General features: G+C 44.3%; 1 protein-coding gene across 2 annotated transcripts in view; it reads left to right on the forward strand.

Annotated features, from left to right (window-relative positions):
- Window positions 1-748: 748 nt before the first annotated feature.
- Window positions 749-23,757, forward strand: part of LOC147630712 (uncharacterized) — a 70,174-nt gene continuing 47,165 nt past the window's right edge. Inside the window, exon 1 of one of the 2 annotated variants that reach the window (XM_086810683.1) lies at window positions 749-1,221. Coding sequence is in view for 1 of the 2 variants with exons in the window: in XM_086810682.1 (XP_086666808.1) it covers window positions 1,191-1,221 (31 nt within the window). In the remaining variant the exon portion in view is untranslated. The remainder of the gene's footprint in view (window positions 1,222-23,757) is intronic. The other variant, XM_086810682.1, reaches the window with a different exon arrangement.

The raw sequence follows: 23,757 nt of genomic DNA on the forward strand, positions 1-23,757 counted from the left end.
CCTGACATCGATGCTTCAGAGTGTCTCATGTAGGGGAGGTGTAGTGGCCTAGATGTACATGTCAGTTATATTATGTGGCTCCTGACATCGATGCTTGGAGAGTTCGTGCTTTTGGGAGTGTGGCATTGCTACCAGAAGCGGCTCCCTCGGATCACAAATGTTAGAGTCGATTGCGAGACTTGTTGGGCTCCTCCGGCTTAACATAGTGGTCTTGGAGTGTTTGAGCTCAGTATACATACATTCTTGGAGTGTCTGAAGATCATGGTCATGGAGTTGAGGAGATACTTTGGTGAATTTTTACAAAGATCTTCAGTATTTTTATGTTGATACATTATGGACATTTTTTCTATGCAATAGATAGTTAAAGTATTGCAGTGATAGCACTTTTATTTGCCTCACCCATGCAACCTTGATTAACCAACGTCGCAAGGTGGGCCCCACACTGGCATAGTCAACTAAAGAGTTGAAACTTGCAAGCATTATTAAGGGTGCAAATGCAAGTCGAAGATTTGAAGATGACCTTTGTGAGCACTTTGAAGGTGGCCCTTTGTGGAGAAGCCTAGCACTTAAGAGGATTGATAAGTTGTGGGCACTCTTGTGGTGCTTTGCTTGGCAAACCAATGGTGGCTCTTGGCCACAATTGTTTGGGGCACCTCTTTGCCAATAGGATTAATTGTTTACAATTAAAAAAAACACCACAAGTGAAGTCCATTAAAAAAAAAAAGTGAAGGAAGAATATTTTAATTTATTAGGTTCCGAGATGGAGAACAGTGAAGTCGGGAAAATAGGGAAATTGCCAAGAAAATCTATGGAGACCTTTCTTCTTCTCACCGTCTCCTTCTCCCTTTCCCTCTTCCTCCTCCTCCTTTCTCTGATGGATTGATTAATGAAGCTCGGAAAGTGGTCAGAAGCCCTAATTGCGGACAAATTAAATCAGGATCCACCGTGATTGAGTGAAACATTATCGCAATCCACCGTGATTGAGTATAACAGTATTGCCAAAACCCTACGGCCGTGCAGACAGTGCAGAAAATCTGACACAATACATAAGCCCTGGCACAGTAGAAGGCAGTCGTAGGTCAATCCTTTCATTCCCCGCAACACCTTGAGGGTTCTGCAAAGTCTTAGGGTTTCTTGGGCTTCTGCAGGGTCTTAGACCATGTAAAGAGAGCATCTCAAGGAGTAGAAGAATGGGTTGCATTTTCTCCGCAGGGGCTGACAGTAAGTGTTCTTTGCCCTCTTCCTTCATAAAACATTTATTCAATGTGTATGATTTGAATTCATTGAAAATACAATCCAATTATTTAATGAATTTCGGGCCCAACGTTTTCTTCTGTCTCAGACCGTAGACGGTAAGGCTTTTGAGTTTGGGAAATGCCCAATATTCAAAACCCAATTGCTGCAGTCGCTCTCAACGCCTATTGCTAAATAAATACATTACACTTTCAAAAACAAAAGCCATGTGCTCATATCCAGCAAGGGCGGAGTGTTTGTAGAAGACTAATTGAGATGGTCTTGATGTTCTTTTTCTTTGTGTTTTTGTGTACGGGGTCATGTGGCACATGACAGGCGTTGTAGTAGAAATTTTGCATCAAATGAACTGTAGTGTGAGGCTCCCTTTGTCCTCCTCTTAGCGAGAGCTATCGATGGCCTACCCAACTGCCCTCCAGGTAATAAAGCGTGATGCCATCTTGCTGAGCTGTCTGTCAGACAGTCCCAAAGGTGGCGATGCCGAGATTGACTGTGAGGTCTCTCTCGTCACAAAACCTCTGCAGTGCATCGAAATGTCTGAGTAACCACTCTGCAGAGGTTGAGATCATAATCATGCCATCTGTATATAATAGAATGTGCACCACTGCCTAAGCCAATTGTGAGCCTGCATCCCCATATCTGTCCACAAAGAGTGAGATCTCATCAATATACAAACCAACTGCAGTAGAGAGTGGGCAGCCCTGTTTGACCCCAATAGTGTTGTAGATATCTATCCCCAAAGAGACCCCCTATTGCCCACACTCTGCCAGTCAATGCCTCATATAAAACCAACACGCCCCATGCCATGTCTAGTGGAACTTGGAGCTCTCTTCCAGGACTGAGATACAGAGTCAAAGATTTTGCGTAAATCTACAAAGCAGCAATATAATATACATCTCAACAAGCAGGACTGAGGTACAGAGGCAAAGGTTTTGCGTAAATCTACAAACAGCAATATACATGCTGTTTCTGTGCCCTTGCTCCCTCTATGATGGCCCATAGGGTAAAGATGTGATCAAGTGTGGAGTAGCTTCCCTTGAAGGGTGCCTGCTTGCCTTGATGCTGTGTGTCCAAGCCTCTTTGCCAGGAAGCTGATCTCAGACTCTAGTACTACATGATTCTTGGCCAATCATAATATTCCTATAATTATTTGGATCCATGGGGTTTCCTCCATTAGGGATGGGAACAAGAGTGTTTGTGGTCTGGGCCGGCGGGGGGGGGGGGGGGGGGGGGAGCTTTCATATAGGGCTCTATTAAAGAGTTCTGTGAGAATGGATTCTAGAAGCTAATATATGATGTCCATGTGCGAAATTCTCCACATGTAGATCTTCATGATCTTTCACCTTGCCATTATGCAACTTTAATAGAACCCTATGATGTTTACAGTGTTGAGGAGGATAGATGATGTGGGACATATGAGGTGTGGGCTGATCTAGGACATCATGAAGGTGTTGTGCATGAGCTTCCCAAAGGAGAGGTTTGGTGATGGGTGTTGGGGTTTTCTTTTCCTCTAGAATGTGCCATGCGGAGGTGTAACATGCAGTGGAAATATTCGTAATTTGAGGATCCTGTCACACAAATGCTCACACCGTCTTTTGTATCTTGAGTTTCGCGAGTTTAGCAATCCACTTTAAGACTTCAAACTTTAAGAGATTTGAGAGAGAGAGAGAGATGGAAACTGTACACCGTATGGGGTCCCAAATTACCCACTGAAGGGCCCCCTATCCCGTTATCGGAATAGTATTTGCTTTATTACTTTGAAGAGACTGACGGTGGACTGACGATAAGCCAAACGCGAGATCTCAGAAGACCAAGAGTCGGGTTGAACTGCACACGGTTGTAGAAGCACCAATGATGACCAATCTCGAGCCTATGCACTCTTCCCAATGGAATGAGGGAAGGTTGCAAATCTGAGGTTGAGGTAGGGGCTGATTGGGACTGTTTCTAGGCTGTGAATGAATGCTGAAATGAATATGAATGTTGAGTTTTACCTTCACCAAAGTGCTGTAGCAAAACGATGAAGATATGTATGCTGAAAACTGCTCCTATGCAGAAAACGCAAGGTATTCTGAAGGCTGAATGCTGTATGCTGATGCGTTTTGATGATGGATGCTGATTGCACATGCGTTGATGCTCCTAGTTGCTGAAGGATGAAACGATGGCTGAAAACGCTGAGGGCTGAAGTGCTCTAGATGCTGAATATTCAATCGTTGATGCTTCTTAGGCTGAAGGCTCCAACGCTTGATGCTTGATTACTGAATTATGATATGAATGAAAGGATGATATGTTGGGCTATTTTGACTGCTAGATGATATTTGAAGGCTTTTGCAATGGTCTAGATGACCTACATACATATGGAATGAATGCTATGCATAAATGCACACATGTCCTGATGAAAACTCTAAGGTTTCTACTGACTCTACATGCATGAATGCATCTCTTCAAGTGGGTTAAGGGATTTGGACTGACTGAGTGACTGTCTAAGGCTGAGAATGACCTATGTAGCTCGTGCTTGACTTATCCTGGACTGAGGATTACAATGGGGTCATGGCATATGACAATTATCATCCTAAAAGGTACTAATAATGTACAATGTTGCATTGATGATGATGAGCCATCTTGTCACCATGCACTACAGTGCAGAGTGCATGTGACATTTCCTCCTGCTTAGCTTGGCGGCGGCAGGTTCATGGCTTCCAAGTAGTCCGCTAACAATTTGGGGTACTCTTGAAAGAACTCCTTGTCTAGCCAAATGGCTTCGTGGATACCTTGATCTCGGAACTTCGTATAGAATTGACGTATCCGTCGACCAGAACCATGCTTCCAACGATGAAGAAGGATCTGCTTAGGCTCGATGACTTCTGCTTCGTTTACCACGTCTGGCTGCTGTTCATCTGAAACATCAAAAACTTTTGGTCCAACATATAGTTTTAGCCAAGAAACATGGAAAACACCATATCTCGCACGAATTAATCAGCGTGGAAAATTTCTTCTTTGGTTCTAAGAGTACAGGTAACAAGACTGGCTTGCCATAGATGATCTCAAATGGAGCTTTACCTATAGAAGTGTGTACTATGTTATTGTAAGCATATTCTACCAATGGTAGGTACTTCTCTCATTGTACTTCTCCCATTGTACTTCTCCAAGATGGTGAGACTTGCTATCTTGCTCTGTCCATCTATTTGGGGATAATAAGAAGAAGAAAAAGTTAGCTTCGTACCCATGTTATCAAAGAGAGCCCTCCAGAAAAGACTGGTAGTTCTCGGATCTCTGTCTCCCACAATGGATTGTGGCAATTCATGATGCTTAAAGATTTGCTGGATGAATAACTCAGTCATATGCTCTGCCTTGATAGTTTTCTTCATTGGAATAAAATGAGCCTGCTTTTATTGAACCTGTCAATTATGGTCCATATTCCATGATTTTCATTAATTGACTTTGGCAAATCAAAATGAAATCCGTAGCAATACTTTCCCAAGGTTGGTTGGGAATTGGTAGTGGCTGCAGAAGTCCAGCTAGTTTCTGCCGATCAAACTTGACCCTTTGATGATAGATCAGGCATTCCCTAATATATTGCTCAAGATCTCTTCTCATACTTGGCCAAAAGAAATACATTTCCAAGGCTTGATTTGTGGCTAAAATACCAAGATGAGCCATGTAAGGAGGAGCATGACATTCCTTCATCACCTTAGATGTGAAATCCTTTGTCACACAACCTGTCTTGCATTAACAGAAACCCATCCTTGATGGCATAAGAAGTCACTATTTCACCATGCTGCCATGTGGCACCACAGGATGTGCACAAAACAGCATTCATAACAACAGTTGGTTTGTATGAGTTATTGGTTATGCTGTTTGGACTCACGGATTCCCCGGCCATGTTTAAGAGAATGATGGATTGCATTCTCCGTGAGCATTGGAAATTCACCGGTGTGTTTTTTGATGACATCTTGTGTTCTCCAAGAATGAGGAAGAACATAGCCAACACTTGGCTATTGTGTTTGAAGAGCTTTGTAAGCACAAGTTCTTTATCAATGCGAAGAAGAGTGAATTTTTCCTTAGAGATTCACTATTTGGGGCACATTGTATCTAAGGATGGCATCAATATGGATCCTACGAAGATAGAAGCCATTTGAAATGGGCCTGAGCTATCTTTCGTACATGAAGTACGATGTTTTTTGGGTTTATGTTCATACTGCAAGCATTTTATCAGGCACTTTGCATGGATTGCTTTTCCATTGCATGAGCTCACTAAGAAGAAGGCTGTAACTTGTCTCCGACCTCTTTTCACATGATGGAACTGTTAGAAGTCATCTCCTGTCTATTTTTATACACCAGGGCCTCTGTTGTGGGTGTGCCCGCCCTGTATAGGTGTTTTATCATTTTTTCTCACTCCCCGTATTTTTTCCCCACTTTTCCCCATTTTTTCGTGGTGTGGATGGATGCCAGATGTTGGTAGGAGCCTCTGGTGGCTGGCCGACTGTCCATTCAGCAGTCGTGTGGCTGGCCGACTACCTATTCAGCAAGCGTGGAGATTTTCTACTGGCCGACTTGCTTTATGCAGTCGTGGAGGGCCATCATGCACTGGCCGACCCCATCTATGGGGCATATAAATATGCCCCATGCTCCCCACCACTTTATCATTCAGTTATCTGCGGGATCTTGTGTATAGAGAAGAGTTTACACACCTATTTCTCTGTCTCTCTTGTGCTGTCTATTTTCTGCACTCTACTTGCTCTTGTCAACCCAAGTTTGGTTATCATTTCCGCTGCATATTCTGACAGGAACTCATGCCTGGACACTTGGACAGGTTGATGGACACATGGGAAAAGGGATCCTTTGGTTGGGACAGGAAAAAGCACTAGTCTTGGTCAAAAAGTAGGAAGAAGCAAAAAGTCAAACTATGTTGACCAAAAGTTGAGGGCACCATTGGAAAAAGGACATCGAACTGGATCAAAAAGCTAAAAGCCACTTTTCCAAAAAGCAACTTGAGGGCCAAAAAGCCTAAAGCTATAAAAGCACAAATCAAGAACTTTGGCTATTATGAATATTTAAATGAGAAAAAGCAAAAGCAAGTAGATAAAGTGAAAGCAAAGCAAGGCAAAAGAAAGGACCCCTTTTCAAGTATATAAAGAAGCTTGCACCCTCTTGGAGAATCATCAAAATTTTGGAGAGCTATCTTGGGAGACTCATCTTCAAAGGTTTGATCATCATAAAAATCTCCCTCTCCACCCTCACCCTCAGCCTTGTCTGCAAGCCCCGCCTTTTTCGGCTGAACCACTAGCAATTTTGCCGGCCTAGATACACCTGCCCCTTGCTGCCGCTGCCTAGAGCTCAGCTCCGCTAGCTCCGCCGCCTAGAGTTGCCTTCCGCCCCGGCATTTTCCGCCACCCAAATTCGCCTATTTTGCATGTTTTCCGCCGCCGCCGCCGCCGCCGCCTATTAGCACCCATTATTGCCTCTCTTTCTCTCAGCTGTGTGCCGCCCACCAGTAGTGCAACCGAGCTAGTAGCACTAGCCATGCTAGCAGCAAGCACTGCTGCCCTTGTGCAGAACCTCCAGCACCGCCATCAAGAAAATCGCCGTTGCTCCACCTCCTACCACCTCTGCACCAACCCAAGAGAAGAGCTGCCGCCTTGAGCTGAATTCTTGTCCAGACCTATAGCTACCATCTTGGAGTGTACCTTTTGGGAATTCTCTTTGTCTAGTTTTGACGTAGAAACACTTGTGGGTATTTGTGAACATCAGACTTGATTCAGACATTGGATATTGGTACTCGCCCGGTGTAGAGACTCTTGTGGGTCAACCTCGTGGTGAGCTCAGCATCAAAGATCTTGTGCCTTGACACTGACTTTAGCTCGACCTTGACGTCAGCACTCTTGTTTGATATCGTATTCATTTTACTGTATTGGTCCTGGCTTGGAAAAGCTTGTGGATTGTTCAATTCTTGAAAAGGGAGTGGGGCTTGTTCCCCACTTAGCATGGTGTACTGTGTAAAACCCCTATACCCCTTGTATGTGATCAAAGATGACTATCTCATGAAAGATAACTGCCTATGAATTGTGTCAAACATGAGGCAAAAAGGTCATTGATGAGTGCCATGCTCCTCCCTATGCAAGACATAGAGTTATAATACCTACTACGCACATGATTAAATTCTATTTCTTTTGGCCAAGTATGCGCAAGGGTATTGAAGCATATGTACATACATGTATCACATGCCAAAAGGTAAAGTTTGATAGGCAAAAGGCTCCAGGTTAGCTTTAGCCGTTGCCTATTTCCTCATAGCCATGGGAAAGTAGTGCAATGGACTTTATCATGGATTTGCCTCTTACTCAGCAAGGCAATGATGCTATTTGGACCATTGTTGATAGTTTTAGATGCAGGCACACTTCTTGCCAAAAAAATATTGTAGTGGACTTTATCATGGATTTGCCTTATCCTTAGCAAGGCAATGATGCTATTTGGACCATTGTTGACAGTTTAGCAAGTAGGCACACTTCTTGTTGGTCAGATAGACCATTATGCTTGAGTGTATTTGTGGCACATGTCACCAGCCTAGACATTTCCCCATATGAAAGGGGTCTGTGTGTGGGAGAAGGAAGAATTAGGGTTAGGTTAATTCATGTGGGAGACATACACAGAGAGAACAAGGGAGAGAGAGAGTTGTGGGGATAAGTCAACTCACCAAGAGTGAGTGTGTGACTCCCCTATCACACATGTATATTGCACTAGTACACATAGTGCACTTAGTACATTAAAAGTACTAAGTGTACTATGTACTATAACTTATGGGCTTGTACACACTATAAGGGTGGGCATAGTGCCTTTACCCCAACAACCTCCCACTTAAAGGCAAAGTGCCCTTAAATGAAGAAAAAGAAAAAATCAGCATGTACATGATAATATACAAGGTCATATCAAGGCTGAAACTGGCCTCATCCAATGCCCATCAAGTGTCTGCAATGAGCAAACCGCTCCGGAGGCAAACTCTTTGTCAACAGATCTGCCGGGTTGTCATCCGTATGAATCTTAACAAGCTGAATTTGCTTGTTCTCTATCACCTCTCTGATGAAGTGATACTTCACATCCACATGCTTCGTCTTTGCATGAAAGACAGGGTTCTTTGCCAACTGGATGGCACTCTGACTGTCACAATGCAACAATGGAATATCCCCTGTATAACCCAAATCAACCACTAACCGAGATAGCCATAATGCCTCCTTGCAAGCCTCTGTGGCTGCAATATACTCGGCCTCTGTAGTAGATAAGGCTGTGCACTTCTGCATCCTGGATATCCATGACACAGCACCTCCTGTGAATGTAAACACATAACCGGTAGTAGACTTCTGGTTATCTGGATGACCGGCATAATCCGAATCCGTGTAACCATGCACTAATGCATCCTGTTTGCCAAAACATATGCACATATCCTGTGTGCCCTTCAGGTATCTCATGACACCTTTCAGTGCTTCCCAATGCTTCTTGCCAGGGTTGGCCATGTATCTAGAAACCACTCCCACTGCAAATGCAATGTCCGGCCTAGTAGCAACCATGGCATACATGAGACTGCCACAAGCTGAAGCATACGGAACCTTGGCCATATCAGCCCTGTCTCTATCCGACTATGGGCTGTCCATAGCACTGAGTTTCACATATGGAGGCAAAGGAGTACTAGCCTTCTTCCCCCCGTCCATATTGAACCTCTGCAAGACTTTGCCAATGTATTCCTTCTGAGACAAATACAACACATGCTGATTTCCATCCCGAAGTATCCGCATACCCAAAATGTGATTTGCATCACCCAAATCCTTCATATCAAAGGTTTGATGCAGCCTCTGGTTCAAGGCATCCATCTCTTTACGAGATTTCCCGGCAATCAACATATCATCAACATACAAGATGAGGATCAATAGACTGCCATCCAAAGCTTTCTTGGTGTATAAGCAGTGATCTATGTCACTTCTCCTGAATTTCTGAGATTTCATGAATGTATCAAATTTATGATACCATTCTCTTGGTGCCTGTTTGAGCCCATAAAGACTCTTTTTCAGCTTGCATACAAGCTTCTCCTTTCCACTCACTGCATAACCCTCTGGCTGCTGCATATATATCTCCTCATGGAGATCACCGTGAAGAAAAGCAGTCTTCACATCCATCTGAATCAAGTCCAGATCATCATGCGCAACCAAAGCTAACACAGCTCTAAGTGTGGTCATTTTGACCACTGGAGAGAAGATTTCCTCAAAGTCCACACCATATTCCTGCTTGAAGCCCTTAGCCACTAACCTGGCTTTGTATCTTGGCTTTGCATCTGGTGCAACTTTGAGCCTGTATACCCACTTGCATGGCAAAACTTTCTTGCCTGCAGGCAAATGCATTAACTTCCATGTTCCATTTTTGTGCAGAGAATCCATCTCTGACTTCATGGCACGCTCCCATAGAGCTTTGTCTGCCCTCTGTAAAGCCTCCTTATAACATGAGGGCTCCCCACAGTCAGTGAGCATCAAGTAGTCAACCCCTGGAACAAACCTGTCAGGGGCTCTGGAGGGTCTTGTGGACCTCCGTACCCAATGACCATCATTTGCAGGTTGCTGTCCAGCCTGCATATCACCCATTGGTGGCTCCTGTTCCATGCCATAAGGCTGAAATATCATGCCCGGTATCTCCTCTAACTGTGGTATATCCATAGGGATATCTTCTGCCATGTCTGGCTGTCCATTTGGACCATTTTCAGCACCATTTAAGGGCTGGTTTTCCTGCTGTAATGGCTGATTTACAGCCCTTTGTTGTTGTCCATGATGTCCATCATCATCAAAGATGACTCTGCTAGGCTCCTGTTGCCTTGCAGGCTCCTTATACATGCACGTTTCATCAAAAATGACATCATTGCTGCGTATGATCTTTCTATTCATGGGATCCCAAAGTCTATACCTCATTTCACCTCTGTCACCATATCCTAGGAATATGCATTTGTGAGACTTAGGATCAAGTTTGGTGCGCATTTCCCTGCGTATGTGCACGTACGCAACGCAACCAAACACTCTCAAGTGCTTGTACGACGGAGGCTTCCCTATCCATCCTTCCTCTGGCACTTTCCCACCAAGCCTCGTGTTAGGTGACCTATTTATAAGGTGAACGGCTGTCATAACAGCTTCAGCCCAAAAACCATGAGGTAATGCAGCATGTGACAACATAGAACGGACCTTCTCCTGAATGGTCGTGTTCATCCTCTCTGCTGTCCCGTTTTGTGGAGGATCATAAGGAGTAGAGAGCTCCCTCTTGATGCCTTTAGCATCACAAAAGTCCTGAAACTGTTTGGACATGTACTCTCCACCATTGTCGGAACGCAAAGCTTTCAGTGTTTTGCCAGTTTGATTCTCAACAAGAGCAACAAACTTCTCAAACACTGAGAATGTATCACTCTTCAAACGAAGAGGATAAACCCACACCTTGCGTGTGGCATCATCTATAAAAGACACAAAGTATTTTGCCCCTCCCAAGGAAAGCTGAGGCATCTCACATACATCTATGCACAAGCTCTAACTGAGCATCTTTCTGTCCAAGAGCTTTCTTGTGGGGGCACTGTAGTTGCCTACCATATATACAATGCTCACAAAACTGAAAACTTGAAAACTTTAGAGAAGGCAAGTAACCCAAACGAGACAATTGCTCCATTCCTTTGACACTCATGTGTCCCAACCGGCTATGCCACATAGAGATTTCCGGCAGCTCGGTTGCATTTACATTAGCATGGTGACAAACACCTGCATGCATAAAGTAAAGAGTGTCCACCTTAGAGCCTCTAGCAACAACCAGTGAGCCCTTACTAATTTTCCACTTTCCACTACCAAATGTGGTAACATAATCAGCATCATCAAGCTGTCCAGTAGAAAGCAGATTCTTCTTGATCTCAGGCACATGTCTGACATCATGGAGCATAAGCTGTGAGCCATCTGAAAACACAAGCTTCACATCACCTCTGCCAAGAATCTTGCATGCATGGTTATCACCCAAATAAACCACTCCTTCATTGCCAGCAGTATACCTGACAAACAAGTCTCTGCAACCTGTGACATGAAAGGAGGCACCTGAATCAATGATCCATGAGTGCATACCATGACCACCTGTAAGAAGTGAATGGGCATCAAGTGAAGAAGTAAATAGGACCTCATCCTCACTGCCACCTGCATGTGACATTGATTTCTTCAATCTTGACTCCACTTTTGCCCTTTGGCTTTACATCTTTGGCTTCATCTTTCTCTTTGTCTTTGCCTTTTCCCTTTTCTTTTTGATCATTTTTCCATTTGTAGCATTGCTTTTTAATGTGTCCCTTCTTGCCACAATAATGGCATTCCAAATCCTTTTTGGAGCGAGACTTGCTCCTTCCCCGTTCTTGGCTTTTACCCCTTTGTTGGGATCTCCCACGTGCATTCATTGCATTGGACTTTCCAACAGAGTTGTTTTTCCTGTTCATCTCTTCTTGAAGAAGAGCACCCTCAACATCTGCATATGACAGCATAGCATGCGAATTGCTAGTGGCTGTCCTGAATGTGTCCCAACTCTCTGGCAAAGTGCATAACAGAAAAGTGGCTTTGAACTCATCGTCCATTGCCAACTTTTGATTAATGACCTGGCTGACAATACCATTAAACTCATTTAGATGGGCTGTCATAGACGCCCCTTCCTTCATCTGAAGACCTATGAGTTTCTTCAACCAATACACTTTGCTTGAGGCACTTTGTTGGGCATACAAGTCCTGCAATCTCTGCCACATTCCCCAAGCTGTCTTCTCTTCACGAATGCTGAAAAGTAATGAGTCTGACACAGACAACATGATAGTAGATCTTGCCAGCTCATCCATATCTTCCCACTCTTCAGCAGTAAGAGAAGCGGGCATCACACCCCTTTCTTTGATAGGCTTGTGCTGCTTTTTCTGGAGCAACACATTGTAGCACTGGGTTTGCCAAATATCGTAATTATGCGAGCCTTCAAGCTTCTTGATGTGAAGCAATGAAGAGCTCTCACCTTGGTTGCCATAGCAAAATGCAACCTGTCAATGCCTGACTCCTTGCAAAATGTGCAAACACTGCACCAAAAAGCACACAAAGTGCTCACAGTTGTTCTTCCAAGCTTTATCTCCCACTGCGGAAGCAAGAATGCAACTTTTCTCCCACTGTATGTGATGAAAACACCAAAATCTGGTTGCTGCAGATTTAGGACAGCACCTTAAATGTGCTCTGTTGCCCTTCCAAAGTACTGTACAACAGTACCAATTGCTCACCAATGATGTACCAAACCTGTACCGGCAAGTACAGCAGCTGAAATTAAACCTTTTGGTCACTCAAAACAGTGTACAGCCATGCCAAAACTTGCACAAAGCTGTGCCAAATCTGTACCAGTGGTACAATAGCAATAAATGCTCTCCTGGCTGTCCAAATGAGTGAAAATCAGACTTTTACAGTCCCGAACACTGCATACAACAGTTCCGAACAGAAATTGGGCAAAAGCCCCTTGACTGCAAGCTGATTTCTGAGGATTCAAGGCATAAAAGTCTTGCCTGCTGCTTTGCCAAGCTCAACAAGCATACGAACTTGAAAAGCCCCTTGATGTAAGATCAATTTCTGATCATACATGGTACATTGACGCACATGAAGGCATCCAGAGTGATCACGATGCTTCCCCCTGGCCACATATACATCAAATACATGAAAGCCCCTTGATTTACAGGCACATTGAGTGCTTGTAAGGCATCAACACATTATCCACAGCATCAAATGCGATTTCTTGCATGCAAATCAATCCAATCGGCACAAAAGCCCCTTGATTTGCACTACAATTTGCTGCAATTTTGCCCAAATGTGCGATTTCTCACATCATACAACATGTATGAGTGCTTAATTGCACAATTACATCAAAAGCTCCAAATTTCGACATCCAATTTCCTGCAAATTGATCCTGATTGTGACCAATTTCCTGCAAATTGATCCTGATTGTGACCAATGTCACCCAATTTTGCCAATTTTGCTCAAAATTGAGCAATTCGACACCTGTACCTGCTCAATTGTTGATTGTACTTGCTCAATTGCAAATCCCAAAAAAAAATTGAGGAAAATACCTTGTAATTTCTGATTTTTCTTCAATTTGCAGGCTGAATTTTGTTGTTGCAGGAAAAGGGGGTGATGATGATGCTGCTGTTCTGTGCAGGTGGGGGGGGCACTTCTTGCTGATGTGCCTGCAGTGCTGAAGTTGTACATGGCTGCATCTACCACCAGCTCATCCTCGAAGATGGGGATTCTGCTCATGACTGACGTGGCCTCATCTGTTCGTTGGCGGGATTCCTAATGCCATGCTCCACCAATACCTGGCGCAGCCGCTGCATCAATGGGTAGCCTGGGCTGGCGGGATCATCCGCATATGTGAACACGTGAGAGCCGTCGAAGCGCAGGCCTGCAGAGAATGCGTATGTTGTCTTTCTCCACGTCGCCTACTCACGCGGACCACTACCCTGCTTACGAGCTCGCCTCCGACTTCGTATGCGTGTCTCTGATTGGCTGTTGGCTACCTATAGTCCACGTAGGCGTGTCGAGCTTGCCTTCGCTCCACGTCACCCAACTTGAGCGCCGCCCGCCAGAGCTACACGGCTCACCGAAACTAGCGACTATAGGGACTCGCTACGGGTCCTCGCTCACGCCCAGCAGCCTTGCGTGTGATTCAGCGCAGAAGTGGCTGCCCGCCACCTTCTCCTTCCACCCACCTGCCTGCGACTGCTGCCTTGTGGTTCGCTTCTGGCCTCTTCACACACAGGCTGCTGAATGGGAGAGTCGAGCTGCTGCCTGCATGCGTCAAAGAGGTGATAGAAGAAGAAACCCCTACAAGCCAGTGATTCAGCACTCGAGAACAAAACCAGTGCTCTGATACCAGTTGTGTGGGAGAAGGAAGAATTAGGGTTAGGTTAATTCATGTGGGAGACATACACAGAGAGAACAAGGGAGAGAGAGAGTTGTGGGGATAAGTCAACTCACCAAGAGTGAGTGTGTGACTCCCCTATCACACATGTATATTGCACTAGTACACATAGTGCACTTAGTACATTAAAAGTACTAAGTGTACTATGTACTATAACTTATGGGCTTGTACACACTATAAGGGTGGGCATAGTGCCTTTACCCCAACAGTCTGGTGGACTCTAGGACATTGGAAAGTACAAGCTTTGGTAATGGGGGATTATCTTGGAATACAAAGGATCACACTCCTAAAATCTAGGAGGGTTACTATTTTTGGCCCGACTCCGTTCACGTCATTACGTCTGGAATTGAGAAAATGGGGGGACATGCGAAAGCACATTTGGTAGGAGGTCTACCCGTTGGAATATTTTTAAAGGTAAAGATTATGTGAGAACCCATCTCTTAGATTGAGACATGTGGCAAAAGTGGATCGAAGTGAGACAAGTGGCCTCACACTTGTCAGAAAGTGGATCAAAGTGAGACAAGTGGTCTCATACTTGTCGCTTCAGCTATTGTGTGGCTCTCCACTTGTCATTATAACCTTCTCTTGCCATTTTAGCTCATGGGAGGCCCAAATCTATAAATTGGAGCCCTCCCTCTTCATTAAGAGAGGCTCTCTTGCTACACACTAGCCTCTACCACGGGTACAGGGTGCCCTAATGATGGCTACTCTCTTTCTCTCTCTCTTGAAGGCTTCCCATGAAGTATACCGCTGTTGGGGATTGTTTTGGAGGCTTCCATCGCCGCGAAGAAATATTGAAGTCTCTATACTAGTTGCACCAACCCTTGGACTTGCTGTACCAACCACTATACTTGTTGTACTTGCTGTACCAACCACTATACTTGTTGTACCAGCCATTGTTCTTGTTGTATCAGCCCAGGTTGTTGCTATACCGGCTGAACCAGCTCTATTGCATGAAACCTGTGATTTTTGGGGAAGAATTAGTACCCACATGGAGAGGTATATGGATTATATTGTTGGCTCGGCATTTCTACAGCTGGTGTTCCGGTTGAATTTTATGGTTGTCTCGTGTTGGGCCATGTTATGGCATTTGTATATGGATAATCCGGCATCTCCCGTGGGGAGAGTAAGGCCCTCAAAGCTTGTACATGATATTATTCTCCTTGGGTAATAAAATACTCAAAGTGGGGGGGGGGGGGGGGTGTCGGCCTATTCCAGTCTCTATGTAGTGTCAGCCGTGCGCATCTCTCTTTTAGAGTTTTGTGGATTAAGTGGCATATGTTTAAGGTTGTGGCCAATTTCAATGTTTAATTGCATCAATAGTCATAAGTGTTTTGCGAAACCCCGGAAGTTACATGGTACCAGAGCATTGACTCTTTCACACTCTTGTGTGAAGACGATCTTGTTGGGGTATAAAGACTGGCTATTAGTGTAGTTAAATACTCCCAGCCTATCCACTTAAGGGAGCAATCATGCATCAAGGCGTGTGCAAAAGACAATCTAATTTATGATTTTTCAGAATCTATTTTGGAATCGTGGAATTGGCTTTATTGCCCGTATTCTCGTCTATATGGAATTGGCTATTTATGCCTGATTTATGGATCTTATTATTAAGCTCGAAGGCAACCGATATGGGAAAATATCTTTTGGTTGGCATGGTGGGTTCATAACCCTCATGTCACAGCATCGAATCAAGAAAATAAAAGCTAAATATACTTTGAGTTTGCAAAGTTGGATCTTTTGTTACTTATTATGAAGTGCTTTTGATATTCACTTACCCTTGTATGCTTGTACAAGGAGAATAGTGTGTTGTTGTTTGCCTTGAGATGGTTTTAGGGAAACATTGTTTATGGCTCTCTATTGGGATGGATTATGTTTTTGGCTCCCTTTATTTGGGATGCATTGGACTTATGAAACTCATGGCTATCTCATGGATTGAGATTTTCTTGTGGCAGCCGAATTGCCTATAAACTATGTGTAGTAGAAATGCCTATGGAGCACCAGGATATCTATTCCTGTGATGAGTGATTCTTATCTTATGTTTTACACCTAAGCCCGTCTCTCTTTCAAGGTGTGTGGTCAAAGTACCAACACGGAGTGCAAGTGGTAGAGTGGACATGACGCCTGGTTCGCGGGAGACTTATGTCTACGCTAAGGGTCATGTGGACTGACACCTTGTTGGCAGGGGACTATTTTTATGCCAAGTGTTAGTGGACTGGAATCTAGTATGTTGGAGACTTGATGTTTGCGCACAAATCCGGTGGACGTTCTACATCTGCATGCACGGTCAATCGGTGTTCTATTTCTCGGCCTGGTGTTTTCATGTGTAAGCATGGAAGCCAGTGGAGAGTAGCATGAGTTTTGACGTGACAGTGGTGATTGGGGAATGAGATTTCTCCTTTGAGTTGGTGGATATGACACCAACACTTATTTGTTTGGATATACTCTTCGAGCATGAAATCTGATTTGGATTTATGGGACCGTTTTGTCTTCGCCCATTTATTTTGGGACATGGTTATGTAATCTGGACTTATGGGACTGTTTGTCTCGCCCATTTACTTGGGACATGACTATGATATCTAGACTTATGGGACTATTTTGTCCTGCCCATTTATTTGGGACATGATTTTGATGTTGTTATTATGGAGACTTATTTAGTCTCACCCATTTGTCTGGGACATGGATTCGTTCAGTTATATTGGATTTATGAAACTGTCTCCTCTCGCCCACTTGATGACACATGATTATATCTTGGATATATGGCTTGAAACTTAAAGTTGTGGAAAACTTTTAAGAAGCTGGGGAGTATGAAAGGGGTTTGGTGGACTCCAGGACATCTAAATATTTGGGAAGTACAAGCTTTGGGAATGGGGGATTATCCTAGAATACAAAGGATCACACTTCTAAAATCTGGGTGGGTTACTATTTTTGGCTCAACTTGGATGGAAATTCCATTCGCATCATTATGTCTGGAATTGAGCAAATGGGGGGACATGCCAAGGCACATTTGGCAGAAGGTCTACCCGTTGGGATATTTTTAAAGGTAAAGATTATGGAAGAACCCATCTCTTAGATTGGGACATGTGAAAAGAAAGTGGATCAAAGTGAGACAAGTGGCCTCACTTGTCATGGCCCTGTGAAAATGGAACAGCACAAGTGTGGGCATGGTGGTTGCTGAGTCAAAATATTGAATGATTCACATGGGGGGTGCCCGGACAGAGTTAATGATGTGTGGACATCCCTAGGTGTGAAGGGGGGAACTAGAACATTAAAATTTTAATGTTTTATTGAAAGTTGCCCCTAGGCCTTAGTGGCCCCTAGGGAACTTTAATAACAATTAAAGTTGGGGCCCTAGGATTATTATGGGGAGGGCGCAACTCCACTTTTGGAGTGCATGCCTCTCTCTCTACACTCTCTCTCTTCTTTTTGGAAGAAAACGTGAAGCATACGTGCTGTTGTTGGAAAGCGTGGAAAAGCAAGAGAGGAGAACTAGTCGACTGCTGAGTAGGGTGCTGCTGCTGATTTTCTGTGTGCTGGAACTGGCCGTACAGCATCCGTACAGCCCTGTACGACTGCTAGTACAGTACGGCTACTGTACTTTGTTGCAGATTTCTCTATTGGTGCAGGCGGCGCTGAATTGCTGAGCAGACACAGGAGCTGCAGGTTCTGACAGAAGCCGTACAGCAGGTACAGCCGTACGACTGTTGTCTGGTGGCTGTACTGCAGGTACAGAACTGTACAGCAGGTACAATCGGGTACAACTGAGAGCAGGCGCACCAGAATCCTCAGGCGACAGCAAAACTGGTCGTACAATTCTGTACGGACAGATTCTGACATGTGTGCAGAGGCTGTACGGATTGATGCAGTACAGATTTTCAGGTCTGCACAGTTGGTTACAACACTGAAGTGGATGCTGAGATGAAGGTACAGACAGGTACTCCCACACGCGTGATTCAAAGCTGTTGAAACAAGTGTGCAAGTAGAGACTGGTACAACTACTTCCTCAAGTGCAGATCCACGAGGTGATTTTGGTAAGCTCCGCATCTGTTCATCTATCTCTCTTTCTATTGCCTTATGTCTGTTGCAGATTTGATCTATCTGGCCCCTTGTGAGAGGAGGGGTATGGCAGATTGAAAAGGGTAGAGACAGAGGTTGAACAGTGAATGTATGTATGAGCTGAGATGTTAAATCATGTGCTTGAGATATGCCAGATGTATGCTCATGGCTGCCCTGCTTAGTGGTCTTGGCTGAATAGAGGGAGGCACAGTGTGTTGTTTTGAGACACAGATCTGTGTGTGTGAATCCTCTGTGCTAAGAGGTATTGTGGGCTGTCAGATTGGACATACAGGTGTACTCTCTTGGCTGATTTTGGTGTACTCAGCCTTTCATACTTTTGAAATTGAATAAAGAAATACCGCAAAGGGCGCCAAGCTTTGGGGCCAACAGGTGTCGCTTTGTTTTCAGATTTGGGCACTCTAGCTCCAATCTATTTTACTTTCATATCTAGACTACAAGTGGACGGGTGACTGCTAGTCCACCGCACTTTGGTTTCTACCAGAGGCCGGTTTCAAGGTTCCGTTGCCGGGACCAATCATCAACTTTCTGAAGGGGGTGAGCTCGTGGTTGCCTCGAAGAAAGCCATCGCTGAAAAATTCAGTAAACATGTCTGATACAGAGGATGAGTACTTCTATCATGAAGAGGAAGAGCAAGAGACTTCTCTTGAGAGAGATGTATCTGAGGATATTTATGCAGGAGAACAGGCTGCAGATGTTGAGCCTTATGAGGATGTAACACAGCCAGAGGATGTACATGGTAAAGAGGATGATGATGCTCGGTTCAAAGATCGTTTGGCTAGTGTTATGGATGTATTTATGCAGCTCACTCAGAGTGAGAGATTTGGTGAATTTATGAGATCCGGCACAGAGCCCAAGAAAAAGAAGAAGAAGGTTCGTTCTAAGAATCTTCCATAGGGTCATAGTGGTGCCATCCCACAGGAACCATCTCTTGGCCAGTTTCCGAACATGCAGCATGCTTATGGAGCAAACTCACAGAGTTCCTTCTTTGGACAGCCATCAATTTCTTAGCAGAATATGCATCCAGGTTATTTTGGTGGTGGCTCGGTGTTCCAATCCATGACTGGGGGTTACCCTCAGGGAGGCATGGGTATGCACGGGCCTTTTGGAGCTAATTTTCAGCCTGGTATGCAGGGGAATATGTATGGTGGTATGCAGTCCGGTATGCAAGGAAATATGTTTGGGGGCATGCAACCTGGAATGCAAGGCAATATGTTTGGTAGTATGCAGCCAGGTATGCATAATGGAATGTTTGGAAACATGGCTGGAATGTATGGTATGCCTGGTGTGGGAATGGGAATGGGAAATGTTGACCCAATGATGGGCATGAATGTTGGGGGCAGCAATCTTGCGAAGCCACTTCCATATGATAATCTAATGCCTATGGGAAAGGCGAAGGATTACAAGGAAAGGGGAGCTGCAGCGAAGTTTGATAAATTCAGTGGGGCCAAAGATAAATTGAAAGCACTTACCTTTTTACAGCAGTTTGATGCTGCTTTTTCTGGTGGGAATTACAGAGAGTCCTCTAATGTTTTTCTCAAGGGCAATGCTTTGCAGTGGTGGTCTACTCTTCTTTTGCAAAGCATAGCACCCACCACTTGGGTACAATTTAAACAAGTTTTCTCTTCCGTATGGCTCACATCTACATTTGAGGTGGATGTTATGACCGCATGGCACAAGTTGGATGCTTCAAAGTGTGAAAATTTGGAAGATTACAATAAGAAGTTTTGGGAAGCTTTACTCCCAGTGACTTCTTATCGTGCAGTGCCATTGTTTGAGTAGGTAGAGAAGTATTGTTGTGGGCTGCCCAAAGAGGTGCGAGATTATTGTATCAAGACAAGAGTAACGAACATGTCACAGATGATTGAAAATGCTATGATAGCTAATGCGTTACTCACTGGAGGATCATCTGGGTTTAAAGGCAGTAAGAACTTGAGCAAGAAAGCTGAAAAATCTGGGCATGCTTCACGTGATCCTAAGGGTCTTCAGAGACGAAGTATAAGAAGTTGCCAATGCCCAAGAGGACTTCTGAGGAAAGACAGGCTTTGAGAGATGCTCGGAAATGTTTTTACTGTACTGAAGAGGGGCATATGTCATTCAATTGTCCCAAGAGAAAGTCCCAAAAGGACTCTGATAATAAAGGAGAGCCCAAGTCAAAGAAACCAAAACCTTCTGCGGGGTTAGTTCCTGATCTTGTGGGGGAACAGCCAGGTGGTGAAGAGACAGAGTTGTGCAGGGCATGGGGCAAAGTGAGAGATCAGAATGCCTTGATATTCTTTGACACAGGTGCTAGAGCCAACTTCATTTCACCAGATTTGGCTGGCCGATTGGGGATTTGCGCAGAGGAGATGGGGCCGTTACATGAGGCTAATATGGCTTGTCCAGGGTATGCAGAACCCGTTACTCCTATCATTGGGAAGCTTCGGCTTCATTTGCAGGGTTATGTGGACAGTGAAGAGTTATTTATCATGCCACTTGATGGCTGTGATGTTTTGTTGGGGATGCCATGGTGCCACGGAGTACATGCGGTGGTGGATACTCACAATAGGAAAATCACTTTGACTCATAGAGGGAAAGAACATGTATTGGATGTAAAACTCAAAGGGGAATCTGTTCCTATTGTATCCGCTTCGGCGATTTCATCAGTAATGAAAAAGCATCTTTCTGTGTACTTGATTTATGTAAAGGATGCACAAGATGATGAGTCTAAGTCTAATTTGTCTATGTTAGATAAGGACAAGACTGATTTCTTATGTGGGTTCCAAGATTGTTTTTCCGAATCATTGCCAGGAGAACTTCCTCCTGAGAGGCCAGAAGATCATGCCATTGATCTAATTCCTGGTAGTACTCCACCGAATAGACCGTCGTACCGTGTTAGTACAGCCCAACAAGAAGAGATTATGAGTCAGGTGCAGGAGCTTTTGAATAAAGGGTTGATACAGCCTAGCTCATCACCCTTTTGCTCACCTGTGCTCTTAGTGCAGAAGAAGGATGGTTCTTGGCGCATGTGTATTGATTACAGGGCATTGAACAAGAATACCATCAAGAATCAATTCCCCATACCGAGGATCGATGACATTTTGGACCGCTTACAGGGCTCCACAGTCTTTAGTCGTATTGACTTGAAAAGCGGGTATCATCAGATACGAATTAGACCCGAGGATGTGCATAAGACAGCATTCCGAACCACGTTTGGATTGTATGAGTTCTTGGTTATGCCCTTTGGATTGACAAATGCACCTGCCACATTTAACAGAATGATGGACAGGATTTTCAGGCCTCAGAGAGAGTTTGTGGGCACATTCTTTGATGATATGATTGTGCATTCACAAACTGAGGAAGAGCATAGAAGGCATTTGGCCATTGTGTTTGCAGAATTCAGAAACCATAGGTTGGTTGTTAATGGCAAGAAGAGTGAGTTCTTTTTGCAGGAAATACATTTCTTGGGGCATATTGTGTCTAAGCATGGAGTCCGTATGGATCCAGTAAAGATGGAAGCAATTCTTAATTGGCCAGATTTGAGGACCGTGCATGATGTACGCAGCTTTCTAGGATTGTGTTCCTATTACAGGCGGTACATACGGTACTTTGCTGAAATTGCTTCGCCTCTTCATGCCTTGACAAAGAAGGCAACTCTGTTTAGATGGGCTGATCGGGAAATTACAGCATTCAAAAAGCTCAAAGAAAAGCTTACTTCGGACCCAGTATTGGTGTTACTGGACCTCCGAAAGGCTTTTGTTGTCCAGTGTGATGCATGTGGAAGTAGCATTGGTGCAGTTCTCATGCAAGAGGGACATGTCATAGCCTATGAGAGTAGAATATTGCAAGATGCTGAGAAGCATTTACAGGTTTATGAGAAAGAGACGCTCTTTCTACATGGAAACACTACTTGCTTGGGGCTGATTTCACTGTGCAGATAGATCATCAGACCTTGCGCTATTTCCTCACGCAGACTAAGCTTTCAGAGAAGCATATGCGTTGGGCAAACTTTTTGTCAATGTTTCACTTCCAGATTGTGCATGTGGAAGGCAAAAAGAATGTAGTGGCAGATGCTTTGTCACGCAAGCCACAGGTCTCTGCAGTTTCACTTGCTTATCATCATGAGCTTGATGAAATGAAAAAGCAGTATGCCCATGATGAGGACTTTGAAAGGTTGTATGATCAGATGTTTGAGGGTCAGTGGCATGAGCACTATACTCTCAGGGATGGATTTTTATTGATGCATGGCAGACTGTGTGTTACCAGGCCATTGCGACTCAAGGTTATGATTGAAAGTCATGCTCCACCGTATGCAGGTCATAGAGGTATTGACGCCACAGTCAAAGCAGTGGAGACTTTCTTTTATTGGCCAACCTTGAGAAGAGATGTTGATGCCTTTGTAAGGCAATGCATCGTATGTCAGAAGGTAAAGTTTGACCGTCAGAAGACACCATGGTTATTACAGCCTTTACCTATTCCAGATAGACCTTGGGAGAGCATTGCCATGGATTTTATATTTGATCTTCCACGGACACAAACGGGAAATGATGGCATCTGGACTATCATATGCAGGTTCAGTAAGCAGGCTCATTTCATCCCGTGCGTAAGACGTTCAACGTGGATCATATGGTGAAGTTGTTCATGGTGAACATCTTCAAGTATCATGGCTTGCCTACGTCTATCATTAGTGATCGTGGTCCACGGATGACGAGTTTGTTCTGGAGAGGGTTGTTTGACAACATGGGTACAACTCTCAAGTTTTCATCGTCATTTCATCCACAAACAGATGGTCAGTCAGAAGAGGCTAACTCGACAGTGTTGGATCTTCTCAAGTGTTATGTGTCAGAGCACAAGCAACAATGGGAAAAGTATCTTCCTTTGGTGGAGTTTGCATATAACAACACTGTACATACCTCGACAGGCAAGGCGCCTTTTGAGATTGTAGAAGGAGGGAAGAAGGTACCACCCATTTTGCATACAAAGGATAAGATCTTTGAGGTTGATGAGTATGTGGAAAGTTTGGATGAAGCTTATCGGAGAGTTAAGTTGGCACCCCAGAAAACTCAGCAGAAGCAAACGAAAGTCGCAGACCGTCACAGACATGATTTACAGATTGCATTGGGTGATTGGGTTCTTTTGCGCTTTGAAAAGGCTAGACTCAAGAAGATGAAGGGTAAAGAGCGCTTATTCCCTAAATTGAGCATGCGTTATTATGGGCCTTTTCAGGTATTGGAAAAGATTGGTGAGGTAGCCTATCGCTTGAAGCTACCAGATCATTGGAGGATTCACAATGCTTTTCACGTGAGTCTCCTTAGACCTTTCCGTGGGGATGTGCCTGAGGATGTATCAGATGAGGCTCAGCCAGAAGTTGAGGAACTTGATGAGGTTCTGATTCCAGAGCAGATACTGGCACATAAAGAAAGGAAGGTACGAGGTAAAGTTTCCCGTCGCTATCTTGTGAAGTTCAAGAACTATTCACCGATG

Source organism: Cibotium barometz, chromosome 16 (genome assembly GCF_041138505.1).
Source record: "Cibotium barometz isolate CiBa-2024 chromosome 16, ASM4113850v1, whole genome shotgun sequence".
In the NCBI taxonomy this organism is placed as follows: domain Eukaryota; kingdom Viridiplantae; phylum Streptophyta; class Polypodiopsida; order Cyatheales; family Cibotiaceae; genus Cibotium; species Cibotium barometz.